The sequence below is a fragment of the Oryzias latipes genome, chromosome 1, assembly GCF_053564925.1.
Source record: "Oryzias latipes strain Hd-rR chromosome 1, Olatipes_Hd-rR_3.1".
NCBI lineage: Eukaryota > Metazoa > Chordata > Actinopteri > Beloniformes > Adrianichthyidae > Oryzias > Oryzias latipes.
In genome coordinates, this window is record NC_136237.1 from 10,229,115 (window position 1) to 10,251,695 (window position 22,581).

The 22,581-nt window shown below is 45.0% G+C and overlaps 2 protein-coding genes across 3 annotated transcripts; both read left to right on the top strand.

Annotated features, from left to right (window-relative positions):
• The first annotated feature begins 3,948 nt into the window (after positions 1–3,948).
• Positions 3,949–7,397, top strand: LOC101171891 (myeloid-associated differentiation marker-like protein 2). 2 transcript variants are annotated; one of them, XM_011479225.4, is made up of 3 exons: positions 3,949–4,258; positions 4,369–4,655; positions 5,570–7,397. In XM_011479225.4, the coding sequence occupies exons 2-3, from the start codon at positions 4,375–4,377 to the stop codon at positions 6,219–6,221; spliced, it is 933 nt and encodes a 310-aa protein (XP_011477527.2). In that variant the 5' UTR covers positions 3,949–4,258; positions 4,369–4,374; the 3' UTR covers positions 6,222–7,397. The 2 variants fall into 2 exon arrangements, with proteins under 2 accessions (XP_011477527.2, XP_020561036.2); XM_020705377.3 differs by lacking the exon at positions 3,949–4,258 and having other exon boundaries at positions 4,267–4,655.
• A 6,896-nt stretch (positions 7,398–14,293) lies between these two features.
• On the top strand, positions 14,294–21,737 carry LOC144993956 (pyrroline-5-carboxylate reductase 1, mitochondrial-like). The gene is made up of 9 exons (XM_078949996.1): positions 14,294–14,466; positions 14,720–14,806; positions 18,770–18,840; positions 18,942–19,121; positions 19,213–19,320; positions 19,392–19,505; positions 19,638–19,730; positions 20,156–20,319; positions 21,084–21,737. Exons 2-9 carry the CDS (start codon positions 14,740–14,742, stop codon positions 21,250–21,252), a joined length of 966 nt encoding a protein of 321 aa, XP_078806122.1. The 5' UTR covers positions 14,294–14,466; positions 14,720–14,739; the 3' UTR covers positions 21,253–21,737.
• The last annotated feature ends 844 nt before the right edge of the window (positions 21,738–22,581 follow it).

Below are 22,581 nucleotides of genomic sequence, written 5' to 3' on the forward strand. Positions count from 1 at the left end.
GGGGGCGACACAGACCACAGGACATTGAACCAGCACATCTGGTTGCTGCTGCGCTCCTGTGAAACAGATTCCACACATTTTTCACATCGTTCTGATGGTCATTAGCAGCATTTCAACGTAAAGATGAATCTCTCCATTCCCCATTCAGCAGATCTGGAAATGGACGGTGTCGGTTTTGGTGGCATGTCAGAGTCAACAGCCTGTTGCTGTTTTCCATCTGTTTCTCAGATGACCATCCTGCAGCCGGAGGCAAATCACAGAGACCACCGACAGTGATGATCAAACTCTGATGTCACCCAGAGGAATCTGACAGTAAAGCCTGAACTGGGAGGAACACAGCGGCCCGAATTAACTCTGCCCACCTTTCCTGTCAGCTGCTCCCTTCAGGAAAATCATCTAACTCTTTCTTCTGCATCGTCCTCACACCAACCACTGTCATGTCATCGCATCCATGAATGTCCTCTTTGGTCTTCTTCCAAGGATTCTTCTTGGTAGCTCCATCCAACCTCACAAGTCCAATCCATCTCCATCTGTTTCCCTGCATTTATCTCCAAAACGTCTACCATGATCTGTTCCTCTGACGGATTCATTCCTGATCCTTTCCATCCTCATCACCCCCAAAAGGAACCTCAACATCCTCATCTCTGCCACCCCAGCTCTGACTCCTGCCTCTTTTTCAGAGCCTAATGGTACAAATTTCAAACAAGTAAAAGTCTGCTGTGGGCAGAGCAGGTAATGAGGGGACAGCAAAATGATGAATATGAACAGTTGAGACTTGAATTATTGATGCTTTCATTTGTCATTTTCTGTTGTGTTTATTCTTTTGAAGAAGACACATGTAAGTCACAATGAGACACATTTGGAAAAGCGGGTTATAAACAGGAGCCTCTGACTTTATTTGTCCTTCCATTTGAAGGTCCTGGTTCCATGAAGCCAACAGAACTATCGGCACCAAGCAGAGATGAAACCCTGCCCCCCCCCCCCCCCCAAATCAAAGCAAACTTTATTTATAAAAAAAAAAAACCTTCTCATGCCTTGCACAACTCCAAGGGCTTTAACATTTAAAACAAAATAAATACCCAAAATTACCATAAAAAAAACCCAACCCACCCTTCCCATTTCCCCCCGGTAACACATGTGACCCATGACCCCACACACAATGAATACTTCAAAAAGTAACTTCTAAAAGAAACTAAAAGCTTGGCTCTGCTGTGAGGAAACAGTATTTGGGAAACAGCTCGGCGGAGGAGCATCGCCACAGTTCCCACCCAGGCCGGGACAGCAACGGGGTCCACGTCACAGCCACGAGGCTGCAATGTTCAACTCCAACCGCCCCACCACGGGCGACAACCAGGGCAACAACCACCGACCAAGCCGGCAAGTCCAGGTAGAACAGATCCCTACAAGAAAAAAGGACATGATAAGATGCTACAATTAAATACATCAGATGTATAACATAAAATAAATAAATAATAACAAAACATAAAATAAAGAATAGTATTATGCATAAAATTAAATTAAATCCAGAAAGTAATATGTATTAAGAGTGATAGAATGAATAAGCAGATACGATAAACTGAAAGCCAAATTAAAAAGGTGGGTCTTGAGCCTCTTCTTAAAAACCTCCAGAGTCTCTGCGGCCCTGATTATCTCCGGCAGGCTGTTACAGACGCGAGGACAGTTATGGCAGAACGAAGCCTCACCATAAGTTTTGGTCTTCACCTTTGGAACAACAAGAAGTCGAGTGCCGGAGGACCTCAGGGTCTGCGAGGGCTCATACTTTAAAAGAATATAATTGAACCCTTGTGCTATCCTAGGCACTTTAACATTGGGAGTTGGGTCATCTAGACCCACTAGTGCGCTGAACCTTTTTTCTTCAATGATTTGTGATCTTCACTGTTGTCCAGAGATTATATGAAATCTTTCCACCTTTGTCATGGTAGGGAGAACACGTCAATGTAAGGGGGGGTCATCTAAGATAGCACAAGGGTTAAAATCAATTCTGAAATGCACAGGGAGTCAATGCAGCCATTTTAAAACAGGGGGCAATGTTTTGCCGCCCCCTGGCCTGCATCAGAACTCGTGCTGCCGACTTCTGTAGAAGTTGTAGATTTGAAATAGACTTTTTTGGTAAACCAGAGAGCAGGGCATTACAATAATCTAAACGACTAAAAATAAGAGCACACATCAAGAGAGAGGAACGGGCGGACTCTGGCAATGTTTTAAAGATGATAAAATCCTGTCTTAATGACACTTTTAATGTGTGGAATAAAATTTAGCTCAGAGTCCAAAAGTACGCCCAGGTTTCTCACACAGTGAGAAGATTTAAGTATGAAGATGTGGTAAAATCATCTTTCTCTTGTCTTCAGAACTGATGAAAACCATTTCAGTTCTGTCCTGGTTGAGCTATTTGAAGTTTTCTGCAATCCATGACTTTATATCTAAAATGCAGTATAAAAGAGTGTTTTTTTCAGATTCAAGGTCATCATGAGACACGGCATTGTAAAGCCGTGTATCATCAGCATAGCTGCGAAAGTCAACGCTGTTAAAAAGTGTAGGACCTAAAATCGACCCTTGGGGAACCCCACAACTTATTTCATGGGTTCTTGAAGAGCATCTATCTATACTTATATAAAAGTGTTGATCTATGAGATAAGAATAAAACCACTTAGGAACATTTCCAGAGAAATGACCCCCTACAGCGCCACGCTGTGCCCAGAAACCCACGTAACACGCATGGGCTAAACGGGGGAAGACCAAGATCTCCGTGTGGCGTGGAACTGAACTGCTTCCCATCACTGGGATGAAACCCACAGTGTTGTTCTTGGATCTGAGGTTCCATTATCAGCCATAACCTCCTTTACGATACCCTGGAGTAGAGTGTCCCAGGGAGATTGAGTGTGATCCTCCTGTAGTTGGACCCTCTCCCCCCCATCATCCCAGTCCTTCAGTCCAGAGACACTATCTCCGGTCTCTGTCACCCAAAACAGCTCCAACACATCTGAAGAATTGTAGTACTCAGGGCGTCCCGCATCCACCTCTAGTGTCCTGCCACTGAGAAGGTTTGTGTCCACCTTTATGATTGAAGGGCTGGGTGATGGACTGACCCAATCCTGTGTCCTCAGCCTCTGCTAATCTGTGTTGATGGGATTAAAGAGATTAAGGAGACACTTTCCTGAGTTTAGGTCAACGCCTCACCACCTGTACTGCAGGAAGTATTGCAGAGAACTGCGTTCCCCTCCTGCGCCAAACTGTTTGCTTTAAGGCTGTATGTAATGCCTCATTATGTACATAGTACCAGTTTCTCTGATTTACTCTCTCATGTTTTAGAATCAGATAAAACCAAAAGTAAAAAAGAATCTGTAACTTCTTGTATTTTTAGGTTTTGAACTAAGTTTTTGTTTAACCAAATAAAAATGATCCTTTACAAAAAAGCATTTTTTTCTTGTCTCAGAGGTTTCATGATGTTGTTCTTTATGGTGGTTTCATCATTAAAGCTGAACTTCATTTTGAAAAGTATCAGTGACAGACACGTAGCTGAGTAAAAGTATTTTTTTTTACAGAAAGTTGTATTTAGCATTCTTTTTCCAAATACAGTCTCTTCCAGTCAAACTTGAAATCAGAACAAAAAAACTTCTCCAAAAATGAGACAACAGTCTTTTTGCAGCTTTAAAAGCGTGTGGACAGTCATGTGTCTATCGAGAGGGGCATTAATATTATTTTCTTCTGTTATTAACGTCTTCCTCCATGAATTTATTGGTATTTATGGAGACGCTGGAGGACAAAAAATGTCTGAACACCATGAGGATCCTCCTTCGTCATCAGCTGTTCAGATTCCCCTCCTGAAGTCTGTAACTCAACCAAACGCCCCCCGCCCTCACCAGCGGCCACGTGGTGGATGCTCCACCCCCAATTAACTTCCATTCTGGTCTGTGTGACCCTGTGAGCCCCCCTCCTCATAACACATGCAGGACAGAGAAAGTGTCTGAAGAACAGAGTCACAGAGAAAGTTTGAAGATGAAAGTAAAATGTTCCTGCAAGGCTCCCAATAAGAGTCAGGAACTTCTGAGCTGGACGTGTTACGACTGATGCCTCAGCAGGATCTGAACTTGAGTTTTTTGTGAGGCTGAACTCTGACTAAGGAGAGCGTCTGAGGAGGATCATCTGCATGAGTTTGTGGTGTCTGCGCAGACGGCAGACGGCAGTCAGCCTCAGGTGGACGACTGAGGAGCTCTGAAGCAGACGCATCAGCTGAGAGGTAAAGGAACCTGATGAGATGAAGTCTACATGCCTCTGCAGATATTTTAGATTGACCCCTCCTCTTCCTGTTCCTGATCCTTATGCTGGTCTGGATCCTGGTCCTTGAAGACTGACATGGACTCGCAAGGGGTCTCGTACCTGAACAAAGCTGCCCTCTGCTCCCGTCTGGGTGCGGCCCGGATCTGTCAGTTAGCCATGGGGTGTGCTGTGATCGCCATGGTGACCCACAGTGCCGGCTACAGCGGGTCACACGGCGTATTCTGCATGGCGGCCTGGTGCTTCTGCTTTGCCATGTCCGTCGTGGTTTTCTTCCTGGATGCCACCCGCCTCCACAGCTGCCTGCCCGTATCCTGGGACAACCTCACAGTCACGTGTGCCGCCTGCGCCACACTCATGTAAGTCATGCTTCAGGTGACCTTTGACCCTGCCCCAAATCCTCCTTTAACCAACCCCTCGTTCATGGCTGGAAACCACCTCCAGATACTTTCTTCCAGTCTGAAACGATGATCTGATCCCTGTTTTGGTGGAAGCGTCAGAGATCCACCAGAACAGGTCCCTGTGACCCAGCTGCAGGTCTTCACAGCGTCTCCATTCCACTCCGGATGTTTTGCCTTGTTAGCTCCGCCCACAGAGCCTGTTTGTGGAAGGGGACAGCATCATGAAAGAAAACTACGTTTTGAAAGTCATTAGTTCCCAAAGCAGCGGAGTGGGCAGCTGTAGGCTCCTCCCACATATTTAGCACATTCCCAGGCCAAAGGGTGGAGCTGTAATGCAGCAACACTCCCAGCTGCAGTCGGAGGTGTTTAGTGTTTGTTTCAGACTGAAACGCTCAAATCTGCAGCTGATTCTGCTATGTATGTTGGTTTAAAACCTTAAATATCTGGATCCAGGTCAGTTCTTCACGTACCTGCCAGACCTGTTTGCATTTATACTGAGGAAAACCACACCAGTGTTTGCCCTCAAGGTACAGACATCTTCATTTTCAAGAGGACCAGAGTTCAGGCGACTTTTTACTCCTGTATCGAATAAAGCTGGACCAAATGTGGGGGGCAGCAGATGTGTCCCACTGCATCCCAGAGATCCCCCCTGGAAAAAGAATCTCACATAGAGGCTGGAGGTCAACAGTTTTCCTGTCATCCTCATTTCCTCTTCTGTTTCCACATTTGCTCTGTCTGAATCTGAACCTGCACTCAGAGTGGCTTCTCTGTAAAAATAATGATTGTGACTCTGGTTCTCTCTGGTTCCCCATGAATGCTGATGTCGCTCCCGGTTTTTGGCGGCCTCTCTTTCTGTCTGTCTCCCCCTGCAGGTACGTGACGACCTCCGTGGTGTATCCTCTCTTCTTTGTGCGCTCTGAATGTCCGTACGCCGGCTGTCACGTCAGAGATTTCCGCATCGCCGTCACCGTCTGCTCCATCCTAGGAACTCTGGCCTACGGGGTGGAGGTAGTTCTGTGCCGGGCCAGGCCGGGCCAGATTGTGGTGGGCTACATGGCCACTGTCCCAGGCCTTCTCAAAGTGGTTCAGAGTTTTGTGGCCTGCGTCATTTTTGGAGCTCTGGCCAATGGCAGCCAGTACTCCCTGTACGCCGCCACCATCTTCTGCGTTGTGGTGTACGCGTTCTGCTTCGCCCTGACAGCTCTGGTGGTCTTCATGACGGTGTGTAAGCGGACACAGGGGGTACGCGGGACGCCCTTTGACCGGTTTGTGGTGGTGTTCACGCTCCTGGAGGTTCTGCTGTACCTGAGCGCGTCAGTGGTGTGGCCAGTGTTCTGCTTTGACACAAAGTACGGCTCCCCCTGGAGGCCGTCGTCCTGTCCACAGGGCAAGTGTCCGTGGGACAGCAAGGTGGTGGTGGCCGTTTTCTCCTGGGTCAACTTTTGTCTGTACGCAGCAGACCTGATGTACTCCCAGGGGGTCCGCTTTGTGTCCTCGCATGCGGCTGCGAGGTCACGGGTGTAGCGTTTCCCCTTTTTCTGGTTTCTCATCTTTGAACATGAAAAAATTTCAGGACTTTTCCCTCCGAGCTGCTCTGTTTCTCTCTGGACTGTGGAGGAATTTTGCCCCCTGACATTCCTGATTCCAGAGACACCCCATTCCTCAAAATGACCCCCCCTCTCAAAGCCAACCCCACCCAGTCCGCCAGGGTATTTCTGTCCTCCTAAAACGAATCCTCCAAAAATGAAGGATCCACCCTCCAGAACTCTCTCATGTTTCAAAGCAGAAACAAACTCGAAGGACTTACACATTGAAGCACATTTGGCAACTGTGGCATTCCTGCCATTTGCACCCCCACCACCACCCTCCACAGAAATCACCCCTGCTAAAGATAACTGCATAGACTCAGGGAAGTGTGATGCAGCGTTTAAAGAGACTGGACTTCCTCAAACCTGTCAGAGCTTCTGTGAACTTTATCCAGATGAGCTGCAGTGAGAGCCGCCGTGTCACAGCGGTCAGCGTGACCACAGAGTCAACAAGTCCTACAGATCTGACCTCTGCAAACACGCTGAAGCTTCACTCCGCTTTAGAGTGCATCCTGGACCCAAACCCAACCCACTCATCAACAGCCGACACGCACCAAGCACACGTCCACCTCTGCAGCGGAGAAAACCTCCCAGCACATCAAGTCTGGGTTTGTGCACAAACAGGACTGAGAGTTAAGCCGCAGATGCTCTGAGTTCAGGTTGATCCTCCGGTCTCCTTCTTCCTCATCTCTGTCATTGTGGAGACGTTGATTTTTCTCCAGAATACAAGACAAGTCTTCATTGTTTTGCAGTCATTTGCACTTTGTTTTATTTTACTAAAACACAAAGTTGTCACAAACTGTCAAAGCTCCAAAACAGGAATTGGGGGGGGGGTCCAGTGTCCCACCTTTGATTCACAAAGACTCTGTAAAGGTGTGTTCAAGTTTTAATGAATGTGAAACCAGCTCCCCTATTCATCTTACTGTCTCTTCTGTTTCAGCGCCATTTTTTTTTTCTATAAGTTTTTCTTTTTCAACTTCCCCCTTTCAGTTTGGCTTTTTGGTCATCATTATTCTTAAAAAGCAGAAACTACTGTTAGAGTTGTAATGTCTGCAGTTCAGGTTACCTTGATTCTGTTTTTATTAAACTGTTTTATGCATCATCTGACCTCAAACCTGTCAGCTTTACAGATGTATTTTTGCTTTTTATGCCTGGTTCTTCTTCACCGAATTTAGTTTCATGAGTTATTTCTGCTCCTATGTTTCCTTTAGTTCCTGACTTTAGCATCCATGTGCATCTTCACAGGAACTGCCCTCTTTCCAGCTTCTTTTTATTCCCAGCGGCTCTGAATGTTGCTCGGGTTTTCTCTGACCTGAACAGACAGAGGACTCCAGGTAAAAAGTGATCGGAGCATGACAGAAGTGGGGAGGGGTTAGACGCCTTACATGGAAAGCCTGCCCTGACATTTGCATCACTGCTGGCTACAGCCAAAGCATTTTGGTTTTTTTCCATCCAAATGAATCCAAAGCTTTAGAAAAGCTGCGGAGGTCTGTCTCAGCCAGAGTGGTCCCAGCGTCAAATCAGACTTCAGGATTGGTGTCATCTGTTCACACAGCAGTTGAGTTGTTTTAGAAAAAGCTAAATAGAAATCTTTGAACCAAACCTGCCGAATATATTTGCAGATTCCGGTTTGATTGTAGCAGCATCATTGCTCTGACAGGTTTTCATCCCCCACCTTAAAACACGCTGTGAACCATCAGACCATGAGCTCATGATGGCCACCTCATCCTCTCTGATCTGAGATGAGTCAATGAATTGTCTGAGAAGATCTCAGGCAGCCTCTCCTTCCTGGACAACTGTCTGGTAGTTCAGCAGCAAATCCAGAAGCAGCTGGGGGCTCTCTGGTCCAAAGCTGACAAGTGCTGCAGGAAAGGCACTGAGATTTGGGGATTTCCTGTTATGAACATTCAGCCAAAAATGAGAGCGAGTGAACGGCAACAGAAGACAAACGTAAGTAACGTTACTCAGTGAGCTTCTTCATAACATGAGCTGAAGACTGAAAACTTTTGAATAGGCTGAGAAAAACAAAACTTCATTTCTCTTCTCGCCCAAGAACCCATTTTTTGAACGTTGTTGAGGTGGGTGGAGCAAACTCTCCTCTGTGTGCCCATCCCTCCTCAAGCTTCATTTCATGCATTCAGAATCTTCTGCTTGATGTCAGAAATGATCCATTCAGAGTTTTCATGTCTGCAGTTCAGACCCCCAGCTGCCCCTCCAACCCCATTAAGCAGCTGTTTGTACCTGACCCTCGCTTTTCTTCTTTCTGCCTGCCGCTCTGGGTCTCCGTCATGAGAAAGTCTGACAGAGCCGAGATGACAGTTGTCCATCACTCTTCCTGATTTTCCTTCTGGGGCGCCCTCTGAGAGGTGGGGTTGACTGTCTGATGGCTGTGCCAAAATTCTCTCGGCGTATGTTGCTGTCTGGTTTCCCTCAGTGGTCTTGAGTCTGGGGGGGTCAGAGCGTTCTCTGCTCTGGGTCCTACAGGAACAGCTAAATATGAACATGTCAAACCAGCATCAGACTGAAGCCCATTTCCATCTGTGAGATGCTGCTGTCAGAGGAACATCCCACTGCTCTCCTCATCTTTTCACCTTTTCAGGTGATGAGAAACTCATGAAAATGGTGTAAGGTAAATAGCGTATACTCATACTCCGCTTTTCTACCTTCTTAGATGCAGTTACAGTCACTGTCGCATTCACACAAACATTCACATGCTGATGTGGAGTTCAGTGGCGGGCAAGGTTGTGACCGAATCTGCAATCTTCTGATCTTCTGGTCTACCACTGCACCATGGCCACCCCAGAAAAAGAAAAAAAAGTTAATAAAATAAAAACTTAAAAATCAAAGCTGCTGCATCACAGTGGTGGAGTGCTTGGCCTGTCACTGGATTGTTGAGGGTTTGAGTTCTCAGTTGGGTCATTCCAATACCTCCTTCCTTAAAACTCAGCATTGCAGGTGGGATTGGAAGCTAAAATCGCCAAACTAGCTCCCCAGCTCTGAAGCTTGGGAACTAGGGAGGCTCTGAAGGGAGGGACCAACAGCAGAGATTTCCGTGTGGTCGGTTTTGTGTGAGACTAATGGGACTTTGGCCTGCGTGTCTGTAAAAACCTCTAAACGATCTAGGTCCTGGTGTGAAATTTGGTGGAGGAGGAACCATGGTGTGGGAGTTTGTTTTTCAGGACGTAGGCTTGGCTCCTCAGCTCCAGTAACCCTTGTGCTATCCTAGGCACTTTAACGTTGGAGGTTGGGTCATCTAGACCCACTAGACAGTGTGTTGAACCTTTTTTCTTCAATGATTTGTGATCTTCACTGGTGTCCATGGATTACATGAAATCTTTCCACCTTTATCCACCTTTGTCATGGTAGGGAGAACACGTCAATGTAAGGGTGGGGTCATCTAAGATAGCACAATGGGTAAAAAGAACTCTAAGTGCGTCAGGATGCCAAAACATTTTGGACAACTCTTTGCTCCCAACCTTGTGAGAACAGTTTGGAGCGGGCCCCTTCCTCCTCCAACATGACTTTGCACCAGTGCACAAAGGTCCATAAAGACATGGATGACAGAGTCTGGTGTGGATGAACTTGACTGGCCTGCACAGAGTCCTGACCTGAACAAGATGGAACACCTTTGGGATGAATTAGAACAGAGACTGAGAGCCAGACCTTCTCCACCAATATCAGTGTATGACCTCATAAATGAGCTTTTCAGAAGAATGGTCAGAATTCCTATAAACACTCCTCAACCTTGTGGACAGCCTTCCCAGAAGAGTCGAAGCCGTAAAAGCAGGAAAAGGTGGACCGACATCACATTGAACTCTATGGGTTAGGGGTGGGACGGCACTTCAGTTCCAATGTGAGTCAAGGGAGGTGAGCCAGTACTTTTGGTAATACAATGTACTTTTCTATTTACTCCATTGGTTCTGTCAAGTAAGGAAAATCTGAATCTTCTTCTCTTTGTTAAAAACTGCAGCGAGGAACTGAGAAACCGAGCTGCAGATCCAGATGTCTACGTCCTCAAATCTCCTCTGACAAGCTTTCATTTAAAATTTAAATTTAAATTTAAATTTAAATTTAAATTTAAATTTAAATTAAATTTAAATTTAAAAACCATTCATTTAAAACGTCTTCAAGTTTTAGCTTTTGTCTTTTAACAACTAAAAGTGGCAGAAAAATATTCTCGATGCTTTAGTAAAAACTTATTGTAACACTCTCATTTCCCAAACAAAGAAAATAAGCAAGAGGCTCTTCATTTTCTGGTTCCCTTTTGTGGACATTCTCACATACATTTCTGTTACTGCATCAGTTTATCATCTCTTTCCTGCACAAACCTTCATCAGTCGAACCAACCCCGGCCTCCCTGGATTAACAGAAATGCTTTTACTGAAGTGTTTGCTCTAAATTTGTTTGAAAGTGTTGGTTCTTCTTGAAGGAAACCTGCTCTCTGTGCTTAACCCTTGTGCTATCTTAGATGACCCCAGCCTTACTTTGACGTGTTCTCCTTACCATGACAAAGGTGGATAAAGGTGGAAAGATTTCATGTAATCCATGGACACCAGTGAAGATCACAAATCATTGAAGAAAAAAGGTTCAGAGGACTGTCTAGTGGGTCTAGATGACCCAACTCCCAATGGTAAAGTGCCTAGGATAGCACAAGGGTTAAACGTCTGTCACATTCACCAGATCCTGTCATTTAAATGCATGTAACTAAATGAAAATGGGTTTATTCTTGCATTATATTCAGCTTGGTTAGTATCTAATTTTCCTATTTAAGTAGGAATATTGGCTGAACTGTTGTTCCTCCATACTTCCACCCAGTAACAGATGCTGGAGATCAGCGTGTGCAGTGATCTTTGGTCTTCCTTTCGAATAGCAATAATGTTGATCTCTGTGTGGTGATCCTGTGACTTGGGCTCTGCAGCCTGCTGGGTGTTCTTCTTCTCTTGGTTGGAAGCTGCTGAGATCAGCTGCAGAAAAAGGCCGAGGACCTGTCAGGGCCCGGCTGAATGAGGAAAACCAGGATCCAACAGCTGGTGCTTCAGAGCCCGACCTCAGGCCCTGAATTCTGCTTTAAATATAGACAGGAGCGCTGAGTCCCTCAGGCTGCATTACAGTGAGAAAATAAACAGAATGTGGTCTCATAAGGGGTGGGGGCTGCTTCTCCCTGTGGAGTGTAACTTTAACCCAGCAAAGCATTAGGGGTGTGAGAGGAAAAGGGAAGGTGATGAAGAAGAAAACATGGACATCATCAACCTGACAGTTTTACCTTCAAACTTCGATATTGAGGAAACACAGGAAAACAGTGGCTTTGCTCTGAATACCTGTGACTCCAGCGCCACACCCCAATTCTCCTATTTGCATCAACCTTCAGTCTGAAGTAACTGCGGCTAATCCAGCTTCATGCTGGGTTGTGTTCATGAAGCTATCCTTCACAAACAAGCAGAACTTCCACAGCTGAGTTTCTGTTTGAGAAAAATCAACTGCATCATCTGCTAGTAAATATTCGTTTGGAATGCTGTCCTTCGCAGAAAAAAACAACTTTCTTCTGCATCTTTATGAATCCATAAAGCTGTGCGGTTTCGCAGCAGACAGTGAATGCTAGCGTGACCAACCAAGCTGCTGTAGCGCGCCCCTGTGGTCAGCTTGGCCTAAAGCAGGCTGAGCTTTCCTTACATCAGGGGTTAAAACCTCATCTGACAGCTGCTGGATGAACTCCGGGGGGCAGATGAACCCTGGCTCCATGTGGAAATCCTACTCAGTTTGATGTGACAAGAGTCACCAGGTATAAGTCTGGTCATGAGACCACCTCAGCATCAACAGTAAAGACACATGTGAGACCAAGAACATGCAGTGTAAGGTCAAACAAAGACCAGAACATCAGAATATGGGATCAGGTCAAAAAGGTTGAGCGACATTCAAGAGTGTAAAGAGTCTGTTTCTTTTTATCCAGGAGGCATTTAGTTTTTGTGCTGGCCTTGGCTCTCCCTGAATTTAAGATGCTCCTATAATATAACTAAGTTATTACTTATTTACAGTTCCTTACACAGTTTGTGTACAAGTCTACACAACAGAGCCTAGTGCGGGCGACACAGTGAATTTGCAGTGTGTGTGAATTCATGTGTGTGTGAATTTGTCATTTGTGTAAATTTGTCATGTGTGTGAATTTGCCATGTGTGTGAATTTATCATGTACGTGAATTTATCATGTGCGTAAATTCATCATGTGTGTGAATTTATCATGTACGTGAATTTATCATGTGCGTAAATTCATCATATGTGTGAATTTGACATGTGGGTAAATTTGTCTTTTGTGTGAACTTTTCATGTGTCGCAATTTGTCACGTGTGTGAATTTGACATGTGGGTGAATTTACCGCGTGTGTATTTACCACATTTTTAAATATATCATGTGTGTGAATTTGGATATTAAGAAATCTAGTGTTGAGGTTCTTTAGGTGAAATATGAGCGTAAATTGTATCTGACAGAACAGATGTTTCCATAGTCAATATTTTCTATTTATACAGTATGTACAAAGTATTTGAGTTTATTAATTTAAATCATATTATCCTAGTTTGTATTATCATAGTTTTTTCTTTTCTTTAATTGACAGAATTATTAGACACTATGACCTCTGTTTTTATTAGGTGAAGTCTGCATTCACTCACTCACAGCAGCTTCAAGAAAAACCGCAGATCTAACTTTACCTCCTTGGGAACCGCAGGCCGCAGCTGTGAAGAGAGGCTGAACTCTTGTATGTGATTTCTAAATGCACATTCAGTGTACAGATTGAATATTGCATACTGCATTTTAGGTTTAGATGATTATTTTAACAGACAGATAGTGTTTTGTTGAAGTGATCTTTCTAACTGAAACAGTTGTTTTCTGTGTTGAAAGATGAATTTATTTTTAGACTCAAGGCACTTCAGAGAAAAATGAAAGCTAAGATGAGATATTAGTAATATCAAAATAAAAGAAATATAATTAAGGCTAAGACACACTTAACTATACTGAACTAAATGTTTTTTCTGAAATTAAATAAAACATTTTTTTCAAAGTGGCATTTTTATTCAATCTCAGCCTGCCAGCTTTATTTCTTTAATTAAAATGTAACTTTTCAACATGAATGTGATATCTGTCATTTTCGTTGTAAATTTCCTAAACATGCTGCTCCTATATTATTGTTCAACTTTCACATAAAACATAAAAAGGTGCATTCATTTAGAAATAAATCCTGTGCAGTTATTGCATAAAATTGCACAACAACAGAGTGGGGGAAAAAACAATTGCTTCAAAGTTTGAATGTCCTCCTGCAGCCTTTTATGACAATTTTTCTACAACTTCAGGCAGTTGTGCTGAAACAATTAAAAAATTGCTGCAGAATCCCAGAGGAACTGAAAACTGTAAGATTGTGTAGTGGTAAACCCTGAGAATGGAAGATTTAGGGTTTGAATCCTGCCAACATTGAAACTAGACTGGACAGCTTGAACTTGAACTCCAATTTAAAATGAATAGTTTTAAGCCCTCTCACTCATGGTTGCATGAATTTAGAAGAAAGCTAACTAATTCCTGAGCACAACTGTCACTGCTTCCCAAATAATGACAGGTCTCACAGTTTTTAGATGTAGTTGTTTTTGTTTGCTTAGTTTTAGACATATTTTTTATAATTTTTGCATAAAAAGAAAAAAGTGAAAAAAAAAAAATTCCAGTGACATTAGAAACTATCTTTTGTGATTGAAAGCTCAGCTTAAAGTCTCGTTTTTTTCCTCGCTTACTCACTGAAGGTCAACTCAGTCAAACTGTCTCTGAGTTTGTGTTTGTTTATTTGTTTCTGTCTGACGCAAACAAACTTTTAGATTCTATTTTTTTTATTTGACCTACATTTCCCAGATTCTCACATTTTCTGCTCCTGTACCGCGCGCACGCGAATGACGCAACAGGGCAGGACGAACAATAGGCTCCGCCCACATTTCATCATCTAGTCCTTCGTTGGTCAACGATGTAACTGTCTTGGTGCTGATTGGCTGGATTGTCAGTCTTTAACCGTAACAGAACCAGCGCTCGGAGAAGAAAGCCACGTTGGCGCCAGCGGAGTTCTGACTCGGTTCGTTTCTGGCCAAAGGACGAACATCTGCAGCTCTCACTGAGAACAAACGAGAGTCTCCGTTAGCTTCTTCTGGATTATCCGAGGTAAATGCGCGTGCGCTCCTTCCGCGAGGCTGATGAGAGCTCCTTAGAGGATGGAAGTTGGATGAGCGTGAGAGCATCCAACAGGAAACCTCTGACTGATGTCTATATATTTAATGTACAGTAGACCGAAGCTTTCTTCTCTTCCTGAGCTTCACCTGAACTGGAACTGAAATTCTAATCCGATCCAGGCAGGAGAGGAGAGGTTAATCCGAATGAGATTTCAGTGTGGATAACGGTCTGTCCCCCTCTTCAGGTGTCACGTCACCTGGAAGGATGAGCGTGGGGTTCATCGGAGCGGGACAGCTGGCGCATGCGCTGGTGAAGGGCTTCACTGCAGCAGGTCAGACCCTAAACATCTTCATCATCTTTATCATCTTCTCTCAGGTCTGATGGGAGTGACACGCACAGTGGCTCCTGGGTTGGTTCTGATGCATCGGTCAGCTCCCTGTGAACTTTGGGTGTAAATGTTACCAAAAAGAGGACTGGTGTCCTGATGTTACTGGAACATCTGTACCGAGGAGAACAGAACCCTCCCCTCTTCTGCCTCTGCAGAGCATTCCTTCCAAAGGTTGTTGTTGCTGCAGGAACATTGTGAAGCAAAAACGGTTGCAGAACAAGTATCTGAGTAGAAATGATCTCTGAGGAGTTTCATTCTGGATTTAAAGCTCATCACGGGTCAACTTCTCTACTGAAGGGGACAAAGATGGTTGCAGACACTGGACTTGTGTTGTTTCTTGACTTTTGGACCTCAGTCCTGCATTTGTGATCAGAACATTTTATCGTAGAGACTGAAACATGTCTTTACAATCAGAGGAACTTGAGTCATTTTTATCGGATGGATTCCAGTTGGATCTTATAAAGACGTTCCTCACAGCGGAGTCAATGGTGGCGTACCACAGGGTTCTGTGTTCAGTCCCATCATCAGGCAGCACAGAACACATCTGTCATTATGCTGATGATGGTCTGATGTACATTTAAAGCAGCAGATGTTTGTCATATAAGGACTCAGTGTCGTGTGGGGTTCTGAATGCAAAAATTACATGACAGTTTTATCACATTTAGACGTTTCTTTCCATATGTGCTGCATTTATGTCACATTTGTCACAGATTAAAGCATTAACAGCTGTGACTTGAAGGTATCTGTTTTTGATGCTAAATACACATCTAAATAGTAACGATTAATTTTAAATATGTAGAATGTGTAAAATGTAAAGTTTTATGTAAAAAATAAATGTAAATGTCAAGTCTAAACATTTATCTAAATCCTAAATGTTGTTCATCTTTTGGCATATCTCTGGACTGTTGACCCACTGGGCTCCCTCTCATTCACACACATGTACTTACTGTGGCTAACCTTCATTCCTCTCCTTTCCGGGGCAAACCTCCACCTCTCTAGCTTCTCTTCCACCTGTTCCTTGCTTTCGCCACAAATCACAATATCGTCTGCAAACATCATAGTCCATGGTGATTCCTGTCTAACCTCATCCGTCAGCCTGTCCATCACCATTGCAAACAGCTGATCCCTGATGGAATCCCACCTCCAACTTGAGCTCCTCTGTCACCCCCACACCACTGTCTGACAGCCATCATACATGTCCTGCACTGCTCCAACATACAGTCAGGACCATAAATATTTGGACAGAGACACATTCTTTCTAATTTTGTTTCTGTACACTACCAGAGTGAATTTTAAGTAAAACAAATCAGATGCCATTGAAGTGCAGACTTTCAGCTTTTATTCCATGGGTTGAACAAAAAGATTGCATAAAAATGTGAAAAACTAAAGTACAGTAAACCCTTGTTTTTCGCGGGGGTTATGTTCCAAAAAGAACCCGTGATAGGCAAAATCCGTGAAGTAAAAACCTCTATTTTTTTTCTTACAATTATTATACAAAAATACTCTATTATACATTGAAAAGAAAGAAAAAAACATTTTACAGGCTCAAGCATTTGTTTAACAAATAAAGGTACTTTAGAAACGTTTTTTTTCCAACAAATAACTTCTGTGCTGTACTGTCTAATAATAATAATTTTAATCATCGATGTGAACAGAAGGCTCACTGCGACCCGAGTAATTGGATTAAACGGGAGAAATTTTAAAATGATTATGAAAAAAATACAAAGTACAGTGGGACAAATAGTGACTCAGGTGTATTTCACTGCTCTGCAGTGTTTTCTCCTTTTGAAGCCCGCGGTGCAGCTGTGTTTGTTCAAGAACATAGCGATAGGCAGTTGTTGTCGCTCTTTTTTCTATGGGTTTTAGAGAAACTAGAAATTGCTAGAAAATTTGCACGTACATAATATTAATTTGGCAAGCTGTTTTACGTACCTTTACATATTAAACTGCAACGTTATTGACGCACAGGTAGAGAAGGAGCGGAGTGACTTTTTAGCCAATCAGAATGCAGAACACAATGCACGATGCAAATCCGTGAAGTAGCGAAACCATGAAAAGTAAACCGCGTTATAGCGAGGGATCACTGTACATCTTTTAAACACAATCCCTTCATTTCATAGGCTTGTGAGTAATTGGACAGATGAAATAACTGAAAACAAAATGGTCATTACTAATATTTGGTTGAAAAGCCTTTCTTGGCAATGACAGCCTGAAGTCTTGAACTCATGGACATCACCAGATGCAGGGTTTTCTCCTCCTGAATGCTCTGCCAGGCCTTTGCTGCAGCGGCTTTCGTTGCTGTTTGTTTGTGGACCTTTTTGTCTGAAGTTTAGTCTTCATCAAGTGAAATGCATGCTCAACTGGGTCAAGATCAGGTGACTGACTTGGTCATTCAAGAATATTCCACTTCTTTGCTTTAATAAACTCCTGAGTTGCTTTGGCTGTGTGTTTTGGGTCATTGCCCATCTGTATTATGATTCGCCGCCCAATCAGTTTGGCTGCATTCACCTGGATCTGCGCAGACAGTCTGTCTCTGAACACCTCAGAATTCATTGGGCTGCTTCTGTCCTGTGTCACATCATCAATAAACACTAGTGTCCCAGTGCCACCAGCAGCCATGCACGTGTTTTACTGATGATGTAGTGTGCTTTGGGTCATGAGCTTCTCCACGCCTTTCTCTTGCTATAATTCTGGTAGAGGTCGATTTTGGTTTCATCTGTCCAAAGAATGTGAACTGTGCTGGCTTTTTGGATGTTTTTTAGCAATGTCCAATCTAGCCTTCCTATTCTTGAGGCTTATGAGTGGCTTGCATCTTGCAGTGTTCCCTCTGTATCTACTTTCATGCAGTCTTCTTTCTATGGTAGACTTGGATATTGATACGCCTTCCTCCTGGAGAGTGTTGTTCACTTGGTTGGCTGTTGTGAACGGGTTCCTCTTCACCATGGAAATGATTCTGCGATCATCCACCACTGTTGTCTTCTGTGGACGTCCAGGTCTTTCTGCGTTGCTGAGTCCACCAGTGCTTTCTTGCTTTTTCAGGATGTACCACACTGTTGATTTTGCCACTCCTAATACTGTAATTTCTGGCATGGTTTCTTTCTGTTTTCTCAGCTTAATGATGGCTCCTTTCACCTGCATGGAGAGATCCTTTGACCGCATGTTGTCTGTTCACAGCAAAATCTTCAAAATGCAAGCATGAGTCCTCTAATCTACTCCAGGGCCTTTTATCTGCTTCACTCATAATGACATAACAAGGGAATTGCCCACACCTGCCCATGCAATAGCATGGAAGTCATTTGTCCAATTACTTACGAGCCCCTGAAATGAAGGGATTGTGTTTAAAAAAAAATGCTTTAGTTTTTCACATTTTTATGCACTTTTTGTTCAACCCATGGAATAAAAGCTGAAAGTCTGCACTTCAATGGCATCTGAGTTGTTTTACTTAAAATTCACTGTGGTAATGTAGAGAAACTAAATTAGAAGGAATGTGTACCTGTCCAATTATTTATGGTCCTGACTGTATTTCTCCATCACTTCCTCATACAATACCACAGTTCCTGTCTCTGCACGGCTGCCTTCAGATCCACAAAGACACCGTGTAGCTCTTTCTGACCTTCTCTGTACTTTATCAACATCCTCATAGCAAATATAGCATCTGCATTTAAATGTAAATGCAAACATTAAGTGGCAATGTTGACTTTATATGTTTGGGAAATATGCTAATTTGAACACGCCGCTCCCCGCAGGACTGATAGTGAAACACAAAAAAGGGTTTGATGCATTTACAACTAGAATGGACTGCAGGTGGAGCACTGAAACTACCTATGTGCTTAATTCAAAGGAGAAACCCATCTTCGTTTTGCTCAGTTGCTCTCTGCCCCCCCCCCCCCCCCCCCCCCCCCCCAGGTGTGATTGCTGCTCACAGGATCACCGCCAGCGCTCCGGACACTGACCTGCCCACCGTCAGCAGCCTCAGGGTGACTTTTCTCTCTGCTTAGAAGATGTTTTACATCTGACATTTTGGACTCCGCCTCCTTCCTGTGTGTCTGGTTATTCCTCATTTGCTGTGCTTCTGTAGAAAATGGGGGTGAGTCTGACGACCAGCAACAAAGAGACGGTCAACAAGAGCGACGTGCTGTTTCTGGCTGTGAAACCCCACATCATCCCCTTTGTTCTGGACGAGATTGGACCGGACATCGAGGACCGCCACCTCATAGTCTCTTGTGCTGCGGGTGTAACCATCAGCTCCATAGAGAAGGTAATATCTGGCGGGGGCTCCACCTCCTGCTGACTCCTCCCCCTGAATCCCGGGACTGCTTCACGTTTCTCTGCTCTTTGTTCGTCTGCAGAAGCTGCTTCAGCACCGCCCAGCTCCTCGAGTGATGAGGTGCATGACCAACACCCCTGTGGTGGTGAGGGAGGGCGCCACGGTGTACGCCACAGGGACGCATGCCGAGGTGAAGAGACCCAGTTGGGGGCTCACTGATCGCATGTCATCAGTCAGGTGCTGACTAAACTGTGCTCTCAGGTGGAGGACGGCCGGCTGCTGGAGCAGCTGATGGCCAGCGTTGGTTTCTGCACGGAGGTGGAGGAGGACCTGATCGACGCCGTCACCGGTCTGAGTGGCAGCGGCCCCGCCTACGTAAGTCGGCTCAGCCGGGAGGGACGGGGGCTTGAGGAGGATCTGCAGAGGGGAGAAAGAAGTGCCCCTCTCAAAAAGACTTGCCCCGCAGGTGTATGTGTGTTGCTGTAACGTGGTCTCTGTGCACGGCAGGCGTTCACGGCGCTCGACGCTCTGGCGGATGGCGGGGTGAAGATGGGTCTGCCTAGGAGGCTCGCCGTCAGACTCGGAGCCCAGGCTTTGCTGGTCTGTTGTGTTCAAGTGTGTGTCTGTTTGTGCGTTTTGTGTTGCACTGAGTGGCAGTTCAGTCCCTCACGTCCTGCTGGCAGGATTGACTCCGCCCCGTGTTTTTGCTTCGGCTTTGATGTTTTCCTAAACTTTGATCCTCACTGAGCTACTGACATCATGTGAGAAGGTAGTCGCCCCCCTCCTGATCCTCAAATATCAACATCACAAACGGAGTCAAGTAAAGCTTTAATGGTTTTTAATGAAAGAATCAAAAATTCCAGGGGGGGGGGGGGGGGGGGAGTAATGGCTCCCCCAAAGTGAACTCCTGTTGGTGCCCTTCAGCTGCTTCATCCCTCATCAGTTTAAAAGAAAATGATTGTGATTTGATAGATCTGGGATGGGCGGAGTCACAGGATTTTGATCTTCTTTCCCTCTGCCCTCAGGGGGCAGCGAAGATGCTACTGGAGTCAGAGCAGCACCCGGGCCAGCTAAAGGACAACGTATGCTCACCAGGGGGCGCCACTATCCACGCCCTGCACTTCCTGGAGAGCGGCGGCTTTCGCAGCCTCCTGATCAACGCGGTGGAGGCGTCGTGCATCCGGACGCGGTGAGCGTTTGTCAGTGAGGGTTCATGGCTGGACTGAACACCAGCAGAGGGGTTTCTGCCTTCAGGTTAAAGCCAAGTGACCAGATGCCATCACTGATCAAACAGAAGCAGTCCTGCCGTTTAGCTTCATGTTTGTGTTTGATTTACAGAAGATTACAAATCAACATGTTCATTCCATGAAGTTCCACTCTTCTGCTTTGAAGACATTCAGCTCCTTGAGGAGATTCCTGCTTCCTGTTAGGTTAAGATCTGAAGAGCAGTTGTTAGGTTTGTCCTTAAACAGGAAATTCCTTTAACCGTTTAGTCAATGAGGAGGAGGAATTTTCCTAAGCGTTCAGGAGGACCTGGGCTGGAGCTCCTCCACCTGTTGCATTGTGGGACCATGATTCATTTGTCAAACTGCTGCGCCAGAAGAACTTCTGCTGAGAATTCCGAATGATTCCCCAGATCACAAAGCAGGTTTTGTCCTGATGTCTACAGTTAGCATCTTTAACATTTATAGCACGTTTTAAATAGTTTTGTAGCATATGTAGATTTGTTTCTTCAGCTAATCCAGCACGCAGCCTTCATCAGCACATGTCTACCATTATTCTGCTGTTCTATCAGCTTTAAACGTTCCTCAACTCATTTAGCAATAGTGAAGTAATTTCAAAAGTCTGGCTCATTCTGCAGCATCTACACTTCCTCTTTCTGCTAAGCTCACCTCAGCTCCTGCAGCTGTGACCGCTCACAGGCCAGTGCGCTGATGCTGTCTCTTCCTGCAGGGAGCTGCAGTCGCTGGCAGACCAGGAGCGCATCTCTCCAGCAGCCATCAAGAAGACCACCCTGGACAAGGTTCTGCAGCAGCCGGGAGTGTCCGTGAGTGGCGTCGCCAATGGCAACGGCAAATCAGGACTCAGCCTCTTCAACTCTGGGATCAAGAAGAAGAACTGACAACGGTAGACTTTCGATCGCATCACAGTGGGACGCCCACACAGTCAGAGCCGCCCAGCTACAGGAAACCAGGAACTGAGCTAGGACTGGGGTGGGGGACCCCGCCTACTGGTGACATCACCAACTCGCCTGCATCCTGCTCAGGCATGGTGTGACAGAGTCACTGTCCAAATGAATTCTGAGAATTTTCCCAGCAGCCTCTGTGCTGATTTGTAAGGTCATCCCAGCTGCTGGGTGATGCAGTGGTTTGTGTCTGTGGTGTGAACCTTCAACACTAAAAATCTGAATTTATTCTCTTTGTTTTAAACCAAGAATGAACATTTGTCTAATGAAGCATTAAGAAGCTGAGCTTTCTTTGGTTTTGGTTATCTCCTTTTGTGGATGGGATGCCTTTACACCCCCATCCCTGCCTGCCTGACTGACTGACTGTGAGGACCTGCAGGACCACACCTGTTTGATTAAAGACGTTTTCATTAAAGAAGAAAGTCTGTTTTCTGCTTCTTGCTACAGGAGGAAATGCGGTCACTGAGCCACAGATGGCGCTCTCTGACCAGTGTGCCTGGTTTGCCTTAAAGGATCAAATGAACGTCCTGAATTCTTTGCCGGTCAGGTCCCTCTCCTGCTAAAGTTAGACGCTCCGAGCTGAAAATACTCTGAGCTGCATTGTAACCGGCTGTGCTCGGCAGAAACACGTCCAGTTTTAGACGGAGGATGAGAAGTTGGGGGGGCTGCAACAAGTGATGCGGGCGTTGTTTGTTACTGTGTAAAGAAAAGGAAAGGTTGATCAAAAACTCTTAAAGCCTTTCTCTTAAAGTCCCATTTCAATTATCCTTTGATCTATTTTCAAAGTGTTTCCTGTGCTCATTTAATAATATGCAGTTTTTAGGCTAAATCAAAAAACCTGTACCTGTACAGGTCATTATGGTTTTGTTACACTATATCACCAAAAGTATTCACTCACCATCCAAATGAAGCAGAATCAGGTGTCTTAATCACTTTGTCTGGCCACAGGTGTATAAAATCAGCACTCAAGCATGCAGACGGTTTTTACACAAGTTTCTCTGTGCACCAGTGCACAAAGGTCCATAAAGACATGGATGACAGAGTCTGGTGTGGATGAACTTGACTGGCCTGCACAGAGTCCTGACCTGAACACCTTTGGGAGGATCTGCATCCTCTGTCTGAGTGCCACGGTGTGGTACGGGAGCTGCACCGCTCAAGACATGAAGGACTCGCCCCGGGTGGTGAAAACTGCACAGGAGATAGTGGGAGGACCTCTCCAACAACTCGACTCAGTATACAACAGCCAGGTCCGACGGAGGGCTGGTC

Bases quoted from the DNA above. Each gene is read 5' to 3' on its own strand.
- LOC101171891 (XM_011479225.4), top strand. From the start codon at position 4,375: ATGGACTCGCAAGGGGTCTCGTACCTGAACAAAGCTGCCCTCTGCTCC. The intron at 4,656-5,569 runs GTAAGTCATGCT...CTCCCCCTGCAG, and splicing joins GCCGCCTGCGCCACACTCAT to GTACGTGACGACCTCCGTGG.
- LOC144993956 (XM_078949996.1), top strand. From the start codon at position 14,740: ATGAGCGTGGGGTTCATCGGAGCGGGACAGCTGGCGCATGCGCTGGTG. The intron at 18,841-18,941 runs GTGACTTTTCTC...GTGCTTCTGTAG, and splicing joins CCACCGTCAGCAGCCTCAGG to AAAATGGGGGTGAGTCTGAC. The intron at 19,321-19,391 runs GTGAAGAGACCC...CTGTGCTCTCAG, and splicing joins CCACAGGGACGCATGCCGAG to GTGGAGGACGGCCGGCTGCT.